At 39.2% G+C, this 20,241-nt stretch overlaps 1 protein-coding gene across 2 annotated transcripts in view; it reads right to left on the bottom strand.

Moving 5' to 3' along the window:
* The window catches only part of FNBP1L (formin binding protein 1 like), a 64,693-nt gene that overhangs the window by 14,905 nt on the left and 29,547 nt on the right, over window positions 1-20,241 (bottom strand). For both annotated transcript variants that reach the window (XM_058175519.1, XM_058175520.1), the window contains exons 4-9: window positions 19,081-19,228; window positions 18,169-18,231; window positions 16,165-16,269; window positions 10,954-11,082; window positions 10,043-10,189; window positions 7,622-7,825 (exon numbers count right to left, since the gene is read on the bottom strand). In XM_058175519.1, the coding sequence (XP_058031502.1) occupies window positions 7,622-7,825; window positions 10,043-10,189; window positions 10,954-11,082; window positions 16,165-16,269; window positions 18,169-18,231; window positions 19,081-19,228 (796 nt within the window). The remainder of the gene's footprint in view (window positions 1-7,621; window positions 7,826-10,042; window positions 10,190-10,953; window positions 11,083-16,164; window positions 16,270-18,168; window positions 18,232-19,080; window positions 19,229-20,241) is intronic.

Raw genomic sequence — 20,241 nt, 5'->3', positions numbered from 1 at the left:
GGAGGTTGCGGGGAGTCAGGGTTTAAACCAGAAGCAAGAGCCCAACAGTTCAGAAGTACACGATAACATTACTAGTTTACTACTTCTACAAAAAAGCACATGGGAACTCTATATAATGCAGAAGCATTTGACAATGGCAATGATCTTAAGTTTAGAATCAAAATCTATAGTATACACTTATTTAATTTAGGAAAAAATGCCAATATAAATAAATCTCCCAAAATTCTAAGACTCATGTACTCTTCTAGGCTTTTTTAGCTAGGTTTATCCACATGGGAACACAATGAAAACAAAGTCATTCAAGTGTTTTTCTCTGTTTCTGATACGTTCAGTTGTCAATAGATGGCTAAAGCTATGTGTAGTTTAAGTCCATGCCTTTTTATTCAGGGAAAAAATAGTATTTGAATTATCCTGCTTGTCATAATAGTTATGGTATTTCTTGATTATTTTCATTTTTTAAAAATGATAATCAAAGGGTGATGATATATGAATTGTTGGGTTTTTAAATATTTGGTCATTTTGTCCAATACAAGAAATGCTATTTCAAGTCAGAAAGTTGATTATAAATTAATAATAGGATACAGAGTAACAGAGTTGGAAGGGAACTTGAAGGTCTTCTAGTCCAACCCCCTGCTCAGGAGGAACCTCTATAGTCTATACCAGGGGTGTCAAACTCAAGGCCCCTGGGCTGCATCCGGCCAGCAGGGTGCTTAAATCCAGCCAGTGGGGCCGGCCTGGAAATATCAAATACTGGCCTGCAGTACCTCTGCTGGCTAAAACGGCCTTTGTGTGGCCTCCCGCAGCCCGTTTTCGGTGTCCTGTAGCACTCTGCCCGCCAAAAACATGCCATGTGGAGGCCTCGGGAGAACTACAGGCCATGCAGCCTGCGAAGAACTACAATGCTGATCCAGCCCTCAAAGAAATCCAGTTTGACATCCCTGGTCTATACCATTTCAGACAAATGATTGTCCAATCTCTTCTTTAAAACTTCCATTGTTGGAGCATTCACAACTTCTGGAGGCAAGTTGTTCCACTGATTAATTGTTTGAACCGTCAGGAAATTTCTCTTTAGTTCTAGGTTGCTTTTCTCCTTGATGAGTTTCCATCCATTGCTTTTTGTCTCGCCTTCAGGTGCTTTGGAGAATAGGTTGACTCCCTCTTCTTTGTGGCAGCCCCTTAGATATTGCCTATTTGGCATGAACAAACCTCTCCAGAACTATGATATGGGACTGTATAGATTTCCTTTTTTTTAATACAGCACAAAATCATTACCATTTCCCAATCAGTATGGGAGATTAGATTCTAGATTCTAGCCCCCATAATGAAAGTCAATATCTTTACAGAGATTGTCCCTTTCACTTTCAATAGTGAGTCAGGCAACATATAAAATTAATAAATAAATATAAACGCTTAAAACTAATGTTGCATCTGGAGAATTCTGATGATATTATTAAATTTTATTAAATTTGGCAGCTGTCATTTTTTTCAATTAGGAGTTATATTCATAAATCTTCTCAACAGAGCTACCATGATTAATAGTTAAGAGAAAGGAGACACTGTAGATTGTGATTTTTAATGATTTACAACCTTGTTAAAGTTAAGTTTCTGCAGTAATTATTATGCTAAGAGATTTTTTTTTTCTCAGAATGCTGGATATGGCTATGATTGCAAAAATGCTCTATAAGAATTAGATGTAATGTGAGTGCAGAATTTAGCTAAGTTTCAGAGATATAAAGGAAACCTAAGAAATATTTTATCATCTTTAACTTCCTTAATTCCAACCAGAGACGAGGACTTCTTGTCAAATGTGCTTTTTCTCTCCTTATAAAAGCTACCGTATTTTTCGGACTATAAGAAGCACCGGAGTATAAGATGCACCTTAGTTTTTGTGAAGGAAAATAAGACAAAAGCTGGGTGGCGGGTGGATCAGCCTCCCGGAATACCGCCAATCAGCTGTTCCCAGAGGTGAACTTTAGCAAAAGGTTCGTTGGTTGTGAGCTCTTGCGTCTTGCTTTTTTTTCAGCCTCTGAAATCTCCCTTTCAGAGGCTTTTTTCAGCCTCTGAAACCTGTTTCAGAGGCTGGGCGGAGCTACATTCAGTTTATAAGACATACCCAAATTTTCACCCTCTTTTGGGGGGGAGGTGTGTCTTATACTCTGAAAAATACGGTAAGTTATTTTAAAAACTTAAATGTGTAAGAATAACAAAATTATGATCCAAAAAACATGAAGCCTAATCATATAATTTGTTCTAAATGAATGATCAAGGTTTTTTTGTTCAATATTTGCCATTTTTTTATGATAAAGTGCCTGAATTATAGATTAAAACCAGATGCTGAATGGAAAAATCACTACATCATTGTGTTCCAATTTAAGACAAGGAAATTATAAGTAATCCTTAGCCAAAAGAGAAAAAAAAAAAGACCAAACCAATTCACTACAATGAGAACCTATCTAATAATTAACTAGAACTGCTTATGATATCTTTGGACTCTGAACTGCTTCTCTCAAGACCAACATGCCCAACTATAATAAGTATATAGTGTTATAATCAATTGTGATTCTTCTGTACATGTGTATGTATGGGGGGGAGGGGGGAAATTCATTAAATTTCTGGTTATCCAAACTCGGTATTAGACTCCGACTGAAAGAATGTTTTTCAGAGTAAATGATCTAATGTTAGTTCATTTGTCACGGAAAAATAAATATTGGTTGGCAATTACTTCTTCTTTAGAACAAACTCCATTTGTAGAATCTGCCTGTATAAATTAGTAAGAACAGTTCCTGAACTGCACTCTTAATAGTAATCCCTAAAATGATTGAACAAACATGTCCTTCAAGGAATAACAGTAAATTTATCCACTAGAGTGAAGAACATTGCATTTAAATATTATTTAAATATGTATTATACACTAAAATGAAGAGAGTTGTGTTTTATATGTGTGTGAACAATTAAAGTCCAGATTCTTTTAAAAATGAAAATATGTTTCCCAGAAGCTAACATTTTAAGATATCCCATTACAATCAATAATCTGAAAAATTAAAAAGCTTGCTAATATCCAAAGTGGCATAAAATGGGTTTAACAATCTTTATACAAGATTCATAACTTACTTAGAAATATATACACTGATTATGAACCAGTCAGTTCATGGGTTGTCAAGGCTAATTTCAAATTAGAGGGCAATAACATGGAGGTCAATATACACATAGTCCTCACTTACGATTACAATTGAGCCCAAAATTTATGTTGCTAAATGAGACAATTTTTTTTAATTGAAAAAGTTTTACAAAGAAAATTTTTTTGAACAATTATTCGCCCCCACTTCCCCCCGCCCTCCTCCCTCCTCCCTCTCCCCTCCAACCCCCCCCAACCTCCCGCCGAGACTTCCCAGAACAAAATGCAGGGTATAACATCTAAAAATCATAAGCTAAAATACAACAAAAATCTTAACTCATAACCACCCTCTTCCAACACCCCCTTAACTCCCCTTTCCCATTAAACATATACATTAATATATGCCATTCCTAACATTATTCATAAACTATTTGATACTTTTTAGTCCGATACTTGTTTTGAATATAATCAATCCAACTTTTCCACTCCAATACATATTTTTCTTGTGAATGGTCTTTCAAATACGCAGAAATTTTTGCCATTTCTGCTAAATTCGATACTTTAAGTGTCCATTCTTCAATTGTAGGAAAATGAGACAATTGTTAAGTGAGTTTTGCCCCATTTTACAACCTTTGTTGCCAGTTGTTAAGTGAATCACTGCAATTGCTAAGTTAGTACACTTATTAAGTGAATCTGGCTGCCTCATTGACTTTGCTTTTCAGAAGGTCACAAAAGATGTTCACATAATCCTCTAGACCAGTGGTTCTCAACCTTTATAGTGCTGCGACCCCTTTAATACAATTCCCCATGATGTGGCGACCCCAACCATAAAATTATTTTCATTTTGAATTTATCGCGCCTGAAGCTGTATTGGCTAGCGATCTGAACTGCTTGCGATTGCCTTGAGGACGGAGGCATTAAAGCGGAGACTCCTCCTCTATTAAGTTTATCGCGCCTGAAGCCAGATTAGGCTAGCGATTGGGAGTGATTGCAGCTGGCTTGAGAGGGAGACATCAGAGCAAAGATTTCTCTCTTTTTTAATTCATCGTGCCTGAAGCCGAATTCGGCTAGCGATTTGAAGAGCCTGCAGCTGGCTTGTGGAGTCAACCATTGGAGCACGATTCTTCAACTCGCAAGTATACTCCCCATATTTCCGATGGTCTTAGGCGACCCCTGGAAAATCGTTATTCAACCCCCAACGGGGTCCCGACCCACAGGTTGAGAACCGCTGCTCTAGACACTGCAACCGTGATAAATATGAACCAGTTGTCAAGCATCCCAACTGTGATCACGTTACCATGAAGATGCTGCTACAGTTGCAAGTGTGAAAAACAGTTATAAGTCACTTTTTCCAGTGATGTTGTAACTTCGAAAGGTCACTAAATGAACTGTTGTTAAGTTGAGGACTACCTGTAATTCTGAACTTGTGCCTAATCAAGCACCTGATAGAAACACATCTTTCTGACTGGACCACATCTTGGGAAGCTCATAGTGAAATATTGGATCCATTCTTCATGTATGGTGCAGAGCAAAAAAATATTGGAGTTCAGTCATAAAGGACTGGTCTCTACTAAAATGCAAAATTAGCCTGTAGAGAAACTATATTTGGATGACATTTTTATTAGCAGCAATTAAAAAAGGAAAGATCTTGGAACAGATACAACAGCCTTGCTTAGACTTCCTAGACCTAGAGGATGGGTCAAGGGGAAATATGTCATCAGATATGCCATACACAGTTTCTTGGAATGAAAGAATTATAAAATAAATACCTGCCTTTCCTCACAATTATTTATTATAAACATCTGAATTAAGTATGGGTAGCTGTCAGAATGACTTTTTAAAATCCCTCAGAAAACTAGACACCCTTTGTCAGAGAAGTCAGCAAACAAGATAGTAATTGGCTTTTTCCTCCCCACAATTATCTCACTTTTCTTTTCTGACCAACAATTTCTAGTTCCCAATGCTTATATTAATATTAATGCCAATATTAAGTACACTCAGGAAACAATGAGAACATGCACTCAGCATCTTCTTTGAAATACCATCAGAGTCAGCTATTTCTAATGTTAACATTCATTGTGGAGCTAAGCCAAGCTATTTCACAACATGGAATTAAGCAACATAGTTGTTGATCACACCACTGCCAGGAGAAAACTTATGATGGTGGAAGGTACTACAGAAGCCACATAGAAGCACACCATAGCGCCGTCATGCACCTACACAATCTCATAAAACTTACCCCTCTTTTGAGGTTTTTGAAAGAAGGCATTCTGGGCTTCCCTGTCTTTATTTCATTCATGCAATAATGCATTTGTTCAATGGAGAATATGGGATACTGGGAACCATTAGAAGTACTGGACGTGTATAAACTAGTAGGGGTAAGGGGTGGGGACTGTGGCTGATATAGAAAGAAAGGAAGAGATAAGGCAAACATTCAAAGTGGTGAAAGTTCTGTCTTCTCCTTTCAATACAGAAGCAAATGATGGGTTGGATCCAGAGCAGTGGTGGGTTTCAAAATTTTTCACTACCCGTTCTGTGGGTGTAGCTTGGTGGGCGTGACATAGCTAGGTGGGTGTGGCAAGGGGAGGATACTGTAAAATCTCAATTACCACCCCAATCCAGGGGAAGGATACTGTAAAATCTCCATTCCCTCCCCACTCCAAGGGAAGGTTACTGCAAAATCTCCATTTCTTCCCGATCAGCTGGGACTTGGGAGGTAGAGAATAGAATTTTTACTACCGGTTCTCCGAACTACTCAAAATTTCCACTACCGGTTCTCCAGAACTGGTCAGAACCTGCTGAAACCCACCTCTGATCCAGAGTAACAAACAGAATGCTCCCACAACTAGATAGAAGGGGAGATTTTAACCAAATACCTCTACTTCTGAAACCCGTAGTAACTATCCTTTCATAAATAAAGATTGGAGGGCTTTGAAAATAACATGAAAGGTGGAACTGGAGGTGGAGAGAGGGAACAGATGAAACAATCTTCTTTCACATTACACAGCCTCCATTGCATGATTCATTCACTTTAGGGAATAGCAAAAAATTCTTTCAGCACACTGGGTCTGGATCCAAGCCCATATCATTGTATATTTTCATCATTATAATTATCAGCATCAGAAAGAATGTATCATCATAACACTTGCATCATAATAAAAATAACCGATAATATTTCAGGTGTCACAAAGCTCTTGTTTTTAACTAGCAAAATGCTAAAGACACAGAGTTGAGATCACAAGAATTTCAAAATCACAGTGAAAGCTACCCTTTTGGATTAACTCAAAAATACACTATTAAACTTCAATCATAAAAGGAAATACATACAATAGGCACTGGCATTTTATTTATATATGTGGTGTATTACATTTGTTTCTTGCTATGAAAAAATGAAATTAAAACCTTATTTTATCCCAAATTTGCCCATTTTAATGATACATGAAACCAGTGGCTTCAGATATTAATAGAGATACACCATGTAGTTAGAAATTACAATTGTATTCTTTCATTTAAAGCAGGCGTATCCAACCTTTTAGCTTGCCTCGACTTCAGAAGAATGGTCTTAGGCGCCATATAAATATATAATATAGTTGATGTACATAAATGAACATAATAATGTTAAAATTATACAGTACTGTAGGCTGCATTACTATCTGCCCAGGGCTGAATGCAGCTCACGAGCTGGACACGCCTGATCTAAAGTATTAAAATTTTCTGCACGAATTTCCCATACAATCCATCACAGTTCAATGAAAAGAAGAAAAATAAAAAACATTTTTATGCTCATTGCTTGTCCTAATGCCAACAATATCCGCAATTATACGGTCAACTTAGACTTAATATTGCTAGTTTTTCATACTTCAAAAGCAGTTAACACTAACTTCCATTTGAAGCTTCAGGTCATCCGCTTCTCACTTATTTCCAAGTTTTATCTTATAAATATGAAGGCATCCTCAACAAAGCTTCCCCAGGACAAACAAAGCTTAAATAAACTATACTTCTAATTGTACTATATTTATCATGTAAGTTAAAAACCTTAAACCGATTGTGCTTATTAATCTCTCTTCAGTCCACCAAAACACTTCAATTTCAACAATTCAACATGGATAGCAAAATATTGCTCTAACAGTTTAGCAACAACTACAGAGGCTGCTACAACTGTTTAGATCAGATACAGGAATTTCTGGCCAAGCCACTGTCTGGTATACACAATAATTTTAAAATTACAGGGCAATTTCAGTATCTATAATCCTAATCAGTCACAGTATATGCTTTTGGCTTGCTGGGACTCAGCTGCTGGAATTCCAAAGTTGAATTATGTAGGGATGAGAGTTCATAATAGCAGTTATACTCTGGAACATACTAGAACCCAGTTTCTAAAATGAACAATTTTGCCCGTACAATCAGTCAACAAGAATCGATCTGATTATTCTGTTGAAAAAGGCAACATTTAATCACTGAATTACAATCTTGAAAGTGCAATCATGGGATACATTTTTTTTTTACCTTTGGTTTCTTTCCAAAGAGCCAGAGTTTTCCCTTAGCCTTGCCCACAGTGGTTTTTGCATCGATTTTCATTCCTTCCTGTTTTGGGGTACTGATCGTTCCATCAGAAACAGTCCTATAAATGTGCTGACTATAATCTTCAAATGGAAAATCTCCAGGAGGTTCAAAGCCAGACTTAAAGGAATCTATTACAATTTGAGAATCCTTTATGGGAGAAATATACACAGTTAATTGGCTTACATATCGCATTTAACTAACACTGCACTTATATTACTACTTCAAGGTACTCAAGATCAGGAAACCAAAATCATGAATATTTTTATTGTTAAGGTTACAGCAACAGAATCTTGCAAGTCTGAAAACACACCCCTTTACCTCCCCCCCGCCCGCAACTTTATGTTCCAGAAAACTAGGAAGGATCAATTCTGAGATGATTCCTCAAAGCACATTTCTGGTTTGGATTCAGATTTTAATTGACCACTGTCTAGGCTGCAGTGCTCTTCCTCCTGCATCTCAAGGTTATTCCTTCTGCCCATTATACTACCAAAACTCAATGTAAATTAGTTTACATCATTATTTTTCAGTGTCTCTGTTTCGAACGGTAAGCATTTGTTGTAGAGAAAACAAAATGCAGATATCCTGTATTTCCTTTTCTTTTATCATTATATTGGAACCGTTACACAGAATCTATCCAAGAAATGCACTGATTCCTAAAATACAGATAGTTTCATTTTCATCAAGTACTGAACTCAAGAAATTCCATTTGGCATAAAATGAACTTAAGAAGAAGCAGGAAGCAGTTTCTTAGCATCTTACCACATTTGATGCCATCTCTAACAAACACAGAATACAGAATGAGGGGCCAAATGCTGCAACTCCTGTCTTAATAGGTTTGCTGTAATATGTGTTTGCATCTCTTGAAATCAGTCTACTCTAATTTTAACACAGTGTAACACACACATGAATCCTTCTGACTCAATTGTTAACAACATTCTTAAGGAAATGATAAACGTACACTTAAAATCAAGTTCTACAAGATTAAAAATTATGCACTGATTGGCACCTAGATCCTTTTTGGGATATATGAAAATATTACCGTGTTTCCCCGAAAATAAGATCCTGTCTTATATTTTCTGGAACCTGGAATAAGCGTTTGGCCTTATTTTCGGGGAGGTCTTATTATTTTGGGGCACATGGAGCAAGCGGATCTTCTTGTCATCTTACCTGATTTCCAGCTCTGTCTTCCTAACCCTAACCAGAGGAAATGGCAGGGACTGTCTGCACATGCATTTAAATATTTTCAGGGGAGGGTTAATTTTCTGGGGAGGGCTTATTTTCAGGGAAACACGGTAAGACAGGTTTTGTTTTCAAACAGGCAATATTAAATAGCCACAGTGCTTAGAGATATAAAAATGAAACATGCTATATTTCTATTATTATCTATATCAGATGTGAAAACCATAAAATCCTACCAGTAAGACTGGCTGCCATTTCTCTTTCCCTCTCCCTCTCTCCCTCCCTGAGAGAGAGGTTGTTGCTTCCTGCCATTTCATTTAGATAAAGTTCTCTCATGCAGCAATACTAATTCTCTCTCTGGCATACATTGTTGTCCAATGTAATTTAGGTGTTAAGTGTGGAAAATTATTTTTACTACTGTTTACTATCATCATATTTGTGAATAGTCACTAACTGAGGACTGGCTGCAATATGATGAGTTCCACTTTCTGCTGCTTCTTAGATCAACAAAAATGTTGGGAAAAGAGAGAGGAAAGCTATTAGTTTCATAGAAAAAAAACATACGGGGCTGATTGTATTTTGCTTTACAGAACCTAAACTGCGCAAGCTTGACCACCATAGGCTATAGTCTAGTTACGATAGAATGAGATTGTAATAACATAACATAACAACAGAGTTGGAAGGGACCTTGGAGGCCTTCTAGTCCAACCCCCTGCCCAGGCAGGAAACCCTACACCATCTCAGTCAGATGGTTATCCAACATTTTCTTAAAAATTTCCAGTGTTGGAGCATTCACAACTTCTGCAGGCAAGTCGTTCCACTTATTAATTGTTCTAACTGTCAGAAAATTTCTCCTTAGTTCTAAGTTGCTTCTTTCTTTGATCAGTTTCCACCCATTGCTTCTTGTTCTACCCTCAGGTGCTTTGGAGAACAGCCCGACTCCCTCTTCTTTGTGGCAACCCCTGAGATATTGGAACACAGCTATCATGTCTCCCCTAGTCCTTCTTTTTATTAAACTAGACATACCCAGTTCCTGCAACCGTTCTTCATATGTTTTAGCCTCCAGTCCCCTAATCATCTTGTTGCTCTTCTCTGCACTCTTTCTAGAGTCTACAAGACTAGATTTATTTCCATAGCAATGTGCTTAATACTAGCACTGAATTATGCAGAACAAATTAAACTTACCCTGCGGTCATCAACTGATTTGGCTGCAGCAATCATTCCTTCTAAACATTTTGAGACTATTGGAATAACTTTCCGCTCAGAATCTGCAAATCCTTTATAACATTCACTTAGTTTGATGGTTCGTCGTTCATCCATTTCTTGAAGGTGCTAAGTAAGAAAGGAGAGACCAAACATCTTTATAGTAACATTCCAAATAGAGTGGAACATTGTCCTCCCTATAATTATTATTTGTTCAATTAGTGGTGTTTTAACTAAACGTTAGTGAACTAAATATACTAAATAATAATAAATTTATTCTTAGTGGATCATTATTTCACTAAACTTTGCTCATTTCTACAAATGGTATTCACAGCTAATGCCCTCTAAAATCAATTAGAATTGGCAAGTATTAACTACAGTCATCGATAATTAAAGTTGTGATTTGTATTCCACATGCAACCTAAGACTGTGGTAATAAAAACAAGAAAGAATAACTTAAGGACTAACACTTTTATTACAAAATAAACTCTGCTACTATAGAAATTTATGCCATAATTAACTAGTCAGTCTTTTGTTGGTTTCTAAAACATTTTCAAATCTCACAAATAACACAAAGGTGGATGGGCATTCTTCACTTTTAGAGGTATATCCTATATTTAAAACTAAATAGTAATTATATAATTTATAAAGTAAATTATAATTTATATTTTAATTATATGTATATAATTTATAATTTTAATTTATAAAATAAATTATATACATTTAATTAATGTATATAATTAATTATATACATTTAAATATACAGAATCTAAAATAATACATGGTAAAATTGTAGAAATTTATCTTCATACTCTTCAATAACCAAATTCATTTAGATGAAAACTTACTGGTAGTCTGTTGGGGGATGGGTTACTTGGAACCCTGACACTTACCTTGTATATTTGTGGAATGACAATATAGAAATGCTTGTGCTGTTCACCATTGAAATTTTGGAGCTGTGCAGCATATTCGTTTTTATTTTCATCAGCCATATGTGTACGCAGGTTTAGTTGCTGCTTTGCCTAAAAAATGGGGACAGATCAGTAACCATTCTAAATTATTTTTTAAAGAAATCTGTACTTAGAGCATGCTCATTATCTTTAATTCTCAGTAACATCTTGTGTCCAACATATCTTCTCATTAACATTTGTAAATTATAGAAACTGTTTCTCAACTATGAAGTCAACCCCTATTAAAAAAAGCTTTTGATTTTAACTGAATTGTTTCAAATCATGCCACTGTTTTGGTGTTACTTTCAGCAAATAAAGGAAACTGAACAGGAAAGTTTACTCTGCAGCATATGCAGCTAGCCAAAATGTCACCAAAATGATAAATATAAATATATTGTGATCTCTTAAGACAGGTTTTGCTCCTTATGTGCTTACATGCAACAGTGTAATGCAAGTCCGAAAAGAGAAAAGCTAAGTGTTAATAATGAATAGTTTATTAATTGGTTTGCTCTGTCCATCTGCAGGAGCTTATGTTGACTTACCAAGGAAACATCCTTGCACAAATCTACTAGTTTTAAGAGAAAATGGTCACAAAAATATTAATTTTGTATCTATATGTGGATAAATACAAAAAAGGGGAAAAATCCAACCAATACAAGCAGAAAAGCATATTCCTACAACAGAAGCTGACTCCTGTTGTAAACTATTTTATAAGGCAAACTTGTTTTCTTTGAGAAAAAATTAATAAGAATTAAATTATGCTATTAAAAATCACTAACTGTAAATTTAATGAGAAATACTGTACAATCAATGTACAAAAACAAACACTACAGACACATTACAAGAGGTAACAAACTTAGATAAAAATAGCAAATGCTTAAGACCTTGTATTAAAAATTTTGTTCTTAAAAATGCTGCACCATTAGTTATGGCTTTTATTCAATTATAATAAAATTTTATTTATTTATTTATTTATTTATCGTATTTATATACCGCCCTATCTCCCTAGGGACTCAGGGCGGTTCACAGGCAGATAAAAAAGTACAAATAAATACAGAATAAAATAACAATTAAAAAACTTATTCTACACAGCCAAATAATTAAAAAAGCAATATAAATAATAAAACCCATTAAAACCAATATAAATTTAAAATCTAGTCCAGTCCTACGCAGATGAATAAATATGTTTTAAGCTCGCGGCGGAAGGTTCGGTGATCCGGAAGTTGGCGAAGTCCTGGGGGGAGTTCGTTCCAGAGGGTGGGAGCTCCCACAGAGAAGGCCCTTCCCCTGGGTGTCGCCAAACGACACTGTCTAGCAGACGGCACCCTGAGGAGTCCCTCTCTGTGAGAGCGCACGGGTCGGTGAGAGGTATTCGGTAGCAGCAGGCGGTCCCGTAAATAGCCCGGCCCTATGCCATGGAGCGCTTTAAAGATAGTTACCAAAACCTTGAAGCGCACCCGGAAGGCCACAGGTAGCCAGTGCAGTCTGCGCAGGAGAGGTGTCACATGGGAGCCACGAGGGGCTCCCTCTATCACCCGCGCAGCTGCATTCTGAACTAACTGAAGCCTCCGGATGCCCTTCAAGGGGAGCCCCATGTAGAGAGCATTGCAGTAATCCAGACGAGACGTCACGAGGGCGTGAGTGACCGTGCATAGGGCATCCCGGTCTAGAAAGGGGCGCAACTGGCGGACCAGGCGAACCTGGTAAAAAGCTCTCCTGGAGACGGCCGTCAAATGATCTTCAAAAGACAGCCGTTCATCCAGGAGGACGCCCAAGTTGCGCACCCTCTCCATCGGGGCCAATGACTCGCCCCCAACAGTCAGCCGCGGACTCAGCTGACTGTACCGGGATGCCGGCATCCACAGCCACTCTGTCTTGGAGGGATTGAGCTTGAGCCTGTTTCTCCCCATCCAGACCCGTACGGCTTCCAGACACCGGGACAGCACTTCGATAGCTTCGTTGGGGTGGCCCGGTGTGGAAAAGTACAGCTGAGTGTCATCAGCGTACAGCTGGTACCTCACACCGAAGCCACTGATGATCTCACCCAACGGCTTCATATAGATGTTGAACAGAAGGGGCGAGAGAATCGACCCCTGCGGCACCCCACAAGAGAGGCGCCTCGGGGTCGACCTCTGCCCCCCTGTCAACACCGTCTGCGACCGGTCGGAGAGATAGGAGGAGAACCACCGATAAACAGTGCCTCCCACTCCCAATCCCTCCAACCGGTGCAGCAGGATACCATGGTCGATGGTATCAAAAGCCGCTGAGAGGTCTAATAGGACCAGGGCAGAGGAGCAACCCCTATCCCTGGCCCTCCAGAGATCATCCACCAACGCGACCAAAGCCGTCTCCGTGCTGTATCCGGGCCGGAAACAGGACTGGAACGGGTCTAGATAGACAGTTTCCTCCAGGTGCCGGGGAAACTGACATGCCACCATACTCTCTACAACCTTCGCCGCGAAGCGAAGGTTGGAGACCGGACGATAATTACCTAAAACAACCAGGTCCAGGGAAGGCTTCTTGAGGAGGGGCCTCACCACCGCCTCTTTCAAGGCGGTCGGAAAGACTCCCTCCAGCAAAGAAGCATTCGTAATCGCCTGGAGCCAGCCTCGTGTCACCTCCTGAGTGGCCAGTACCAACCAGGAGGGGCACGGGTCCAGTAAACACGTGGTGGCATTCAACCTACCCAGCAACCTGTCCATGTCCTCGGGAGCCACAGGGTCAAACTCATCCCATAAAATGTCACCAAGACCACCCTCAGACGCCCCATCCGGATCCCCGCAATCTTGGTCCAGACCGTCCCGAAGCTGAACGATTTTATCGTATAGATAACCGTTAAACTCCTCAGCACGTCCCTGCAACGGGTCATCCCGCTCCCCCTGGTGAAGGAGGGAACGAGTCACCCGAAACAGAGCGGCTGGGCGGTTATCTGCCGATGCAATGAGGGACGAGACGTAGCAACCTCTCGCTTCGCTCAGTGCCACAAGGTAGGTCCTATTATAGGACCTAACTTGTGTCCGATCAGCCTCCGAACGACTGGACCTCCAAAAACTCTCTAGGCGTCTTCTCTGGCGTTTCATCCCCCTCAGCTCCTCGGAGAACCAAGGAGCCAGTTGGGATCTACGCTGGGTCAGAGGCCGCAAAGGCACGACGCGGTCTAAAGCCCCAGCCGCGGCCCATTCCCAGGCCGCGGCTAGTTCCTCAGCCGTGCCGTGAGCCAGACCCTCAGGAAATGGCCCAAGCTCCGTCTGGAACCTCTCCGGGTCCATCAGGCGCCTGGGACAGAACCAGCGTATTGGTTCCGTCTCCCTGCGGCGGTGAGTAGCGGTCAGAAAGTCTAGGCGAAGGAGGGAGTGATCTGACCATGACAAAGGTTCAGTGACTACATCCCTCAAGTCCAGATCCTTCAACCACTGACCAGAGATGAAAATCAAGTCCAGCGTGCCACCCCCCGTGTGAGTAGGGCCATCAACTACTTGGGTCAGGTCCAAGGCCGTCATGGAAGCCATGAACTCCCAAGCTGCTGTCGATGATGTGCCGGAAGATGGCAAGTTGAAGTCCCCCATAACTATAAGTCTGGGGGTCTCCACTACCACCCCAGCCAGCACCTCCAAGAGCTCGGGCAGGGCGGCTGTCACGTAGCAAGGAGCCAGGTACGCGACAAACAAGCCAATCTGACACTTATGACCCCACCTCACAAAGAGGGATTCACACCCGGCAATCTGAGGTACAGTGGTCTCCCTCGGCTCTAGACTCTCTCTAATAACCACCGCCACTCCCCCACCCCTACCCTGAGCCCTCGGCTGATGGAGTGCACGGAAACCCGGTGGGCACATTTCCACAAGGGGCACGCCCCCTTCAGTGCCCAACCAGGTTTCCGTAACGCCTATAAGATCCACGGCACCCCCCCTGAATGAGATCATGTATTAGGGGGGCCTTATTGGCCACGGACCGGGCGTTGCACAACATAAGCCGAAGGCCCAGGCTCTGAGGGTCTTGGCCATCCGGGAAACGGGAGAAGGAAGGGGGATCGGGGCGCGTGATCGCCTGCAAACATCGAGCGCCCCCCCAGAATGATACGATCCCCCCCCTCCGCCGTATCTGCCCCTCCCACTTACCGTGCAAATGGAACCACCCTCACCAAAAGGAACGCAATCCCCCCCCAACCACCGAACCCGTTAAATGACCGCCACGAGCGCGTGCAAGGACTGGCTCCCCACCCGACGGGCTACCCCCAACACGCGCCCTACCCCTCCCACCCCTTAAAAACGCCCTATCTAAAAAACCCCAAAGGTTCTTTCTCTTCGCATGCCACCTCTGTGGGTCCCAAGACCCGTCATTGAGGCCAGCCCTAGGTAAAAAAGCGGGCCATTTCTGCGAGGCGGGGGCACCTCGCAGGCGCAAGAGTTCCAAGGCTGAATATCGCATAAAGTACATAAATAGGAGATATTCTACCCAAGACTATATGAGTAAATAAGACACTGCATTTAGTTCCTTAATATTATTTTTCATTTAATATTTTGAAGCCTTTATCTTGAGTGTTAGCCATAATGTTTTTGTATTTAAAATAAAATTAAAGATTTAAAAAAATAGTTAAGGAAGTTTCAGGGACATTATTAAGCAATGCTGTGAAAATGTGAAACAGCAAAACTGGTTTAGATAAATATTCAAAAGACAAATTGTGGCTTTCAATCTTCATTTGAAAATATTTGCCCAAGTCACTTTTTACTGCTTTGGATTTATAAGCACAATCTGCAACTCCATCCATGAGAAAATAAGAAAGCTCAAGAGTGGCTCCAGCACAGGACTATAAAAGTTGCATTTTAAAATGTTTTGTGCATGACATTACACAGAAGATCCAGTCATATGTGTGGAGACTTCTCTTTCAAATATGAAACAGGCTGTTTCAAGCATTCATAGCAGTTTTACCAACAAAATGGAATATTTCATGAAATTTTGCAATCAGAACATTTCAGAACCATAATTTTCAAACCACAATTTGAAAAAAATCAAAATATGTGATGGGTGAAATTCGGCTAATTCAACACACTTTGATATTCATATTAGATGGTCCAAATACTGTTCTTTCAATAAATACAATACAGTTCAATAAAATATAGCTATGTAAACTATTATTTTCCAATAATATCTTACTTTTTCAACATCTGCTTTCGTGGCGTTGGTATCATTGTCCAGTCTCTCATAACATTGCTGTGCCTTTTCTGCTTCTTTGCACTCTCTTTCGAATTTCTTTTTGCTCTACAATGCAACGACATAGTTACAAATCAATACAACTTATCACAGTGCTTGCACTACTCTCACAATTATAACTCAGATCCATGCTCTTCTGATGAAAATGGAACCTATTCTACACAAATTGTTCTTTTTTAACCTTTGGGTATTTCATTTCGTAACCATTTAATTCTTAGATTTTAAAATTTCCCACATCCTCTACCCCAATGGTAGAATTCAAATTTTTTACTGCCAGTTCTGTGAGCGTGGCGTGGCTTGGTGGGTGTGGCTTGGTGGGCGTGGCAGGGGAAGGATACTGCAAAATCTCCATTCCCACCCCACTCCAGGGGAAAGATACTGCAAAATCCTCATCCCCTCCCCATTCCTGGGAGAAGATATTGCAAAATCTCGATTCCCATCCCACTCGGGGTCCAGCCAGAGGTAATATTTGCTGGTTCTCCGAACTACTCAAAAATTCCACTACCGGTACTCCAGAACCTGCTGAATTTAACCCCTGCTCTACCCTCTCAATCATGCATTTGTCCAATGCTAGAAATAAAAAAAAACTTTAACATTAGCAAGGCTAAGTATTACTTATTGCATTTCCTCATTATTTTAGGAAGATCTATTCATTTGCTAGCTATTGATTCCCCTAAGATGCAAATATAGGTTAGGAACAATAATTTAACCCAGGAAAAATAATTTAACCCTGAATAATCTGCCTCTTCTGTGTGAACAGCATTGTGGCTGGTCCCATATATGAAAATATTTGCTTTCTCCATCTGTCTGAAAAAATTATCCCATCCTCAATACATCACAGAAATTGCATCATTTCAAGAACTAATAACATGAGGTTAACAAGAGTAATGTATCCTGTTTCCCCAAAATAAGACATCCTCTGATAATAAGCCCAATCGGGCTTTTGAGCACAAGGCAATAAGGCCGAGCACTTATTTCAGGGTTCAAAAAACTATAAGACAGGGTCTTATTTTTGGAGAAGCACAGTATCTATACACACACACATCACTAATTAAGAATGCATGAACTAATCTGAATAGCTTAGTAGTATTTTCATTCTTGAAAGCTCATATATAGCATAGAAATGTCCTGCATCTGAAATACAGTATATCATCAGTGGTAGAGATTATTAATAGATTTTTTTTATGGAGCAATTTGTATAGTAGAGAATAGCTCTGTATAAATATTAGGCTTACCATTATCATTACTTGTCTCCTTCATAATACATTCTTTTAGAAAGACTGGGCCAAGTACAGTGAAAATGATTTGATAGAATGGAATGAAAATGAAAATTGGATCATATAACTTGGGACTATGAAAATTTAGAGGCCACAGAAATTGACAATTTATATATTGATTTTTAAAGACTTCAACAAAAATTAGTGAACATATAGGACTGCACTTAGGTACACTTAAGTTAGTATTTTTTTTGCCTGAAATAGTTCGCTATTTAACATTATGTAACCCCATCAACTACCCTTTAATTTTCTACTGTAACAAACTCAAAAGTGTATTAATTAACAGGGAAGATATGATTCTCAAAATATAAATAAATAAATAAATAAATAAATAAATAAATAAATAAATAATGAATGAATGAATGAATGAATGAATGAATGAATGAATGTAAACCTCTGGTCTACCAAAATAAATTCCTGCTTTTTTGAGACAGCTGAAATATAGTCCGCAAATCTATCAAAGTCATATTTCTGCAGATATTAGTGACTGAGAAATTAGCACTGTAATGAGCTAACAAACATAATAATCCATTTTGGCTATTGAACAATGAAAGCACTGTGATGGCTCAGTGATAACTAAGTTCATTCATTATGTCTTCACTCTGGCATCAGTCATCTATAAAACTATGCAACCTTAAGAAAACCAGAAAAGGAATAAAAGAAAACTCACATTATCCATCTGCTTCCAACACATGTCAAGATATTGTTGTGCTTTTCGGCCCTCTTGAAGGTGCTGGAACATAATAAACAAGATGTTTTATAAACCCCATCTTGCTTTTAAAACTGTTCAGCTTAATCTCACAAAATGATATATATCAATCAAAAGGCAAAACAGAATGCCAAACAATCACAACAGGAGCACCATCATTTTAACATTACTAATATGCATTCATCCGTTGTTTTCTTTCTTTCAAAGATGCAAAAATGCTAGCATTTTTAATTTAAGTTTTCTTAAATAATTTAAGAGATGCAATGGAAGGAACTACAATTCATGTAATTATGTGGATTATATAACTACATGGATTCCTTGAGCACTAATATCACGTTTTACTGCTACATCCTCTATAGCTTGGGGGGGGGGGGGAAGCTCCCTTAGGTATATAATAGCATTTTCATATTTTCAAAAATGTAATATTTCTCAAAGTCATCAAATATATTAAGTGCTAAATAACAGAACTAAATAAAACACACAGATCTAGAAAAAACTAGCTGAGGACTAGAAAACAATTAAAGCTGTGACCAGAAGCTTATTTTAAGGAATCCGCTCCACTGAGATAGGGGGAGGGGGAGGGAGGGAGAGAGAGAGGATATACAAATATTTTAATAAAATACAAATCAGAAAACAAAACACATTTAAATGGACTATATATTAGAATTTTATAGGCAGGTATAGGCAGGTATATTTTTGCTGCATTTAGCAACAGAATAGTGCAGGATTACAGGAAGATCTATATACAAGCTGGCCAAGCAGAAGAGATAATGTTTTTTGCTGTTTTTGCATAAAACGAATAATTAAATTGCCCTGACATTCACAGATAGTTCAGCAAAACAGTAACTTGGATCTCCCAGCCCCATCCTTTACCAGTTTCCTTTCTGTTTTGAGTTCGTGGGAATATCTCATCAGTTCTCCATATACCCTATGTCCCAATTCTTCTGCTACTACTTCACGCTGTCCTGCGTAGTCATTTAACTCATTGAGAATATTATAAAAGGCTATACATGAGGTAAACCTGGCAGAATACAGGAAATAAACAAAAAGGTATTTCATTATTAATGTGGGTGTATAACTGCTTTTCTTCAACAAAACAAAAAGTAAATGAACATATCAAAATCTAGCAGTAAGAAAGAAGCAAAACAGAAAGTCCAAAACCATTTCTCCTTAGAGAAACTTGTAAGATCAGCAGGAATTTGTGCAGGGAGAAAATAAAGAATACCAGCAAAAGGTCCTACAGAACAGAAGCATTCAACTAAGATGTGAAATGAGAAGAGTGATTTTAGGAATAAATTTAAAATTATGAGGAAAACTAAGCTCAATGCAGAAATGAGTTGCTTCATCTGGAAAATGGGAAATATTTATATGTTTCCTTTGAATTAACATGTTTGCTACATAGTGAAGGTTTGGACACTTGGGTTAGGTCAAATAAGTTACATTATTCTGACATTAATGTTGGGAGGTTTAGAGGTTTAGAACTGAATGGAGGAAAAGAATGGAGAAAAATGTATGGAAGGGAAGAACAAAGACAATCCTTCTTAAAAATAGACCTCATAAACCAGCGGTTCTCAACCTGTGGGTCGCGACCCTGTTGGGGGTCGAATGACGATTTGCCAGGGGTCGCCTAAGACCACTGGAAATATGGGAAGTATACTTGCGAGTCGAAGAATCGTGCTCCAATGGTTGACTCCACAAGCCAGCTGCAGGCTCTTCAAATCGCTAGCTGAATTCGGCTTCAGGCGCGATGAATTGAAAAAGAGAGAAATCTTTGCTCTGATTTCTCAAGCCAGCTGCAATCTCAAGCCAGCTGCAATCACTCCCAATCGCTAGCCTAATCTGGCTTCAGGCACGATAAACTTAATAGGGGAGGAGTCTCCACTTTAATGCCTCCGTCCTCAAGGCAATCGCAAGCAGTTCAGATTGCTAGACAATACGGCTTCAGGCGTGATAAACTCAAAATGAAAATAATTTTATGGTTGGGGTCGCCACATCCTGGGGAATTGTATTAAAGGGGTCGCCACATCATGGGGA

This window comes from Ahaetulla prasina, chromosome 3, assembly GCF_028640845.1.
Source record: "Ahaetulla prasina isolate Xishuangbanna chromosome 3, ASM2864084v1, whole genome shotgun sequence".
NCBI classification, from domain to species: domain Eukaryota; kingdom Metazoa; phylum Chordata; class Lepidosauria; order Squamata; family Colubridae; genus Ahaetulla; species Ahaetulla prasina.
The sequence above is the reverse complement of the archived record's forward strand: the minus strand, read 5'-3'. Positions and strand labels throughout refer to the sequence as shown.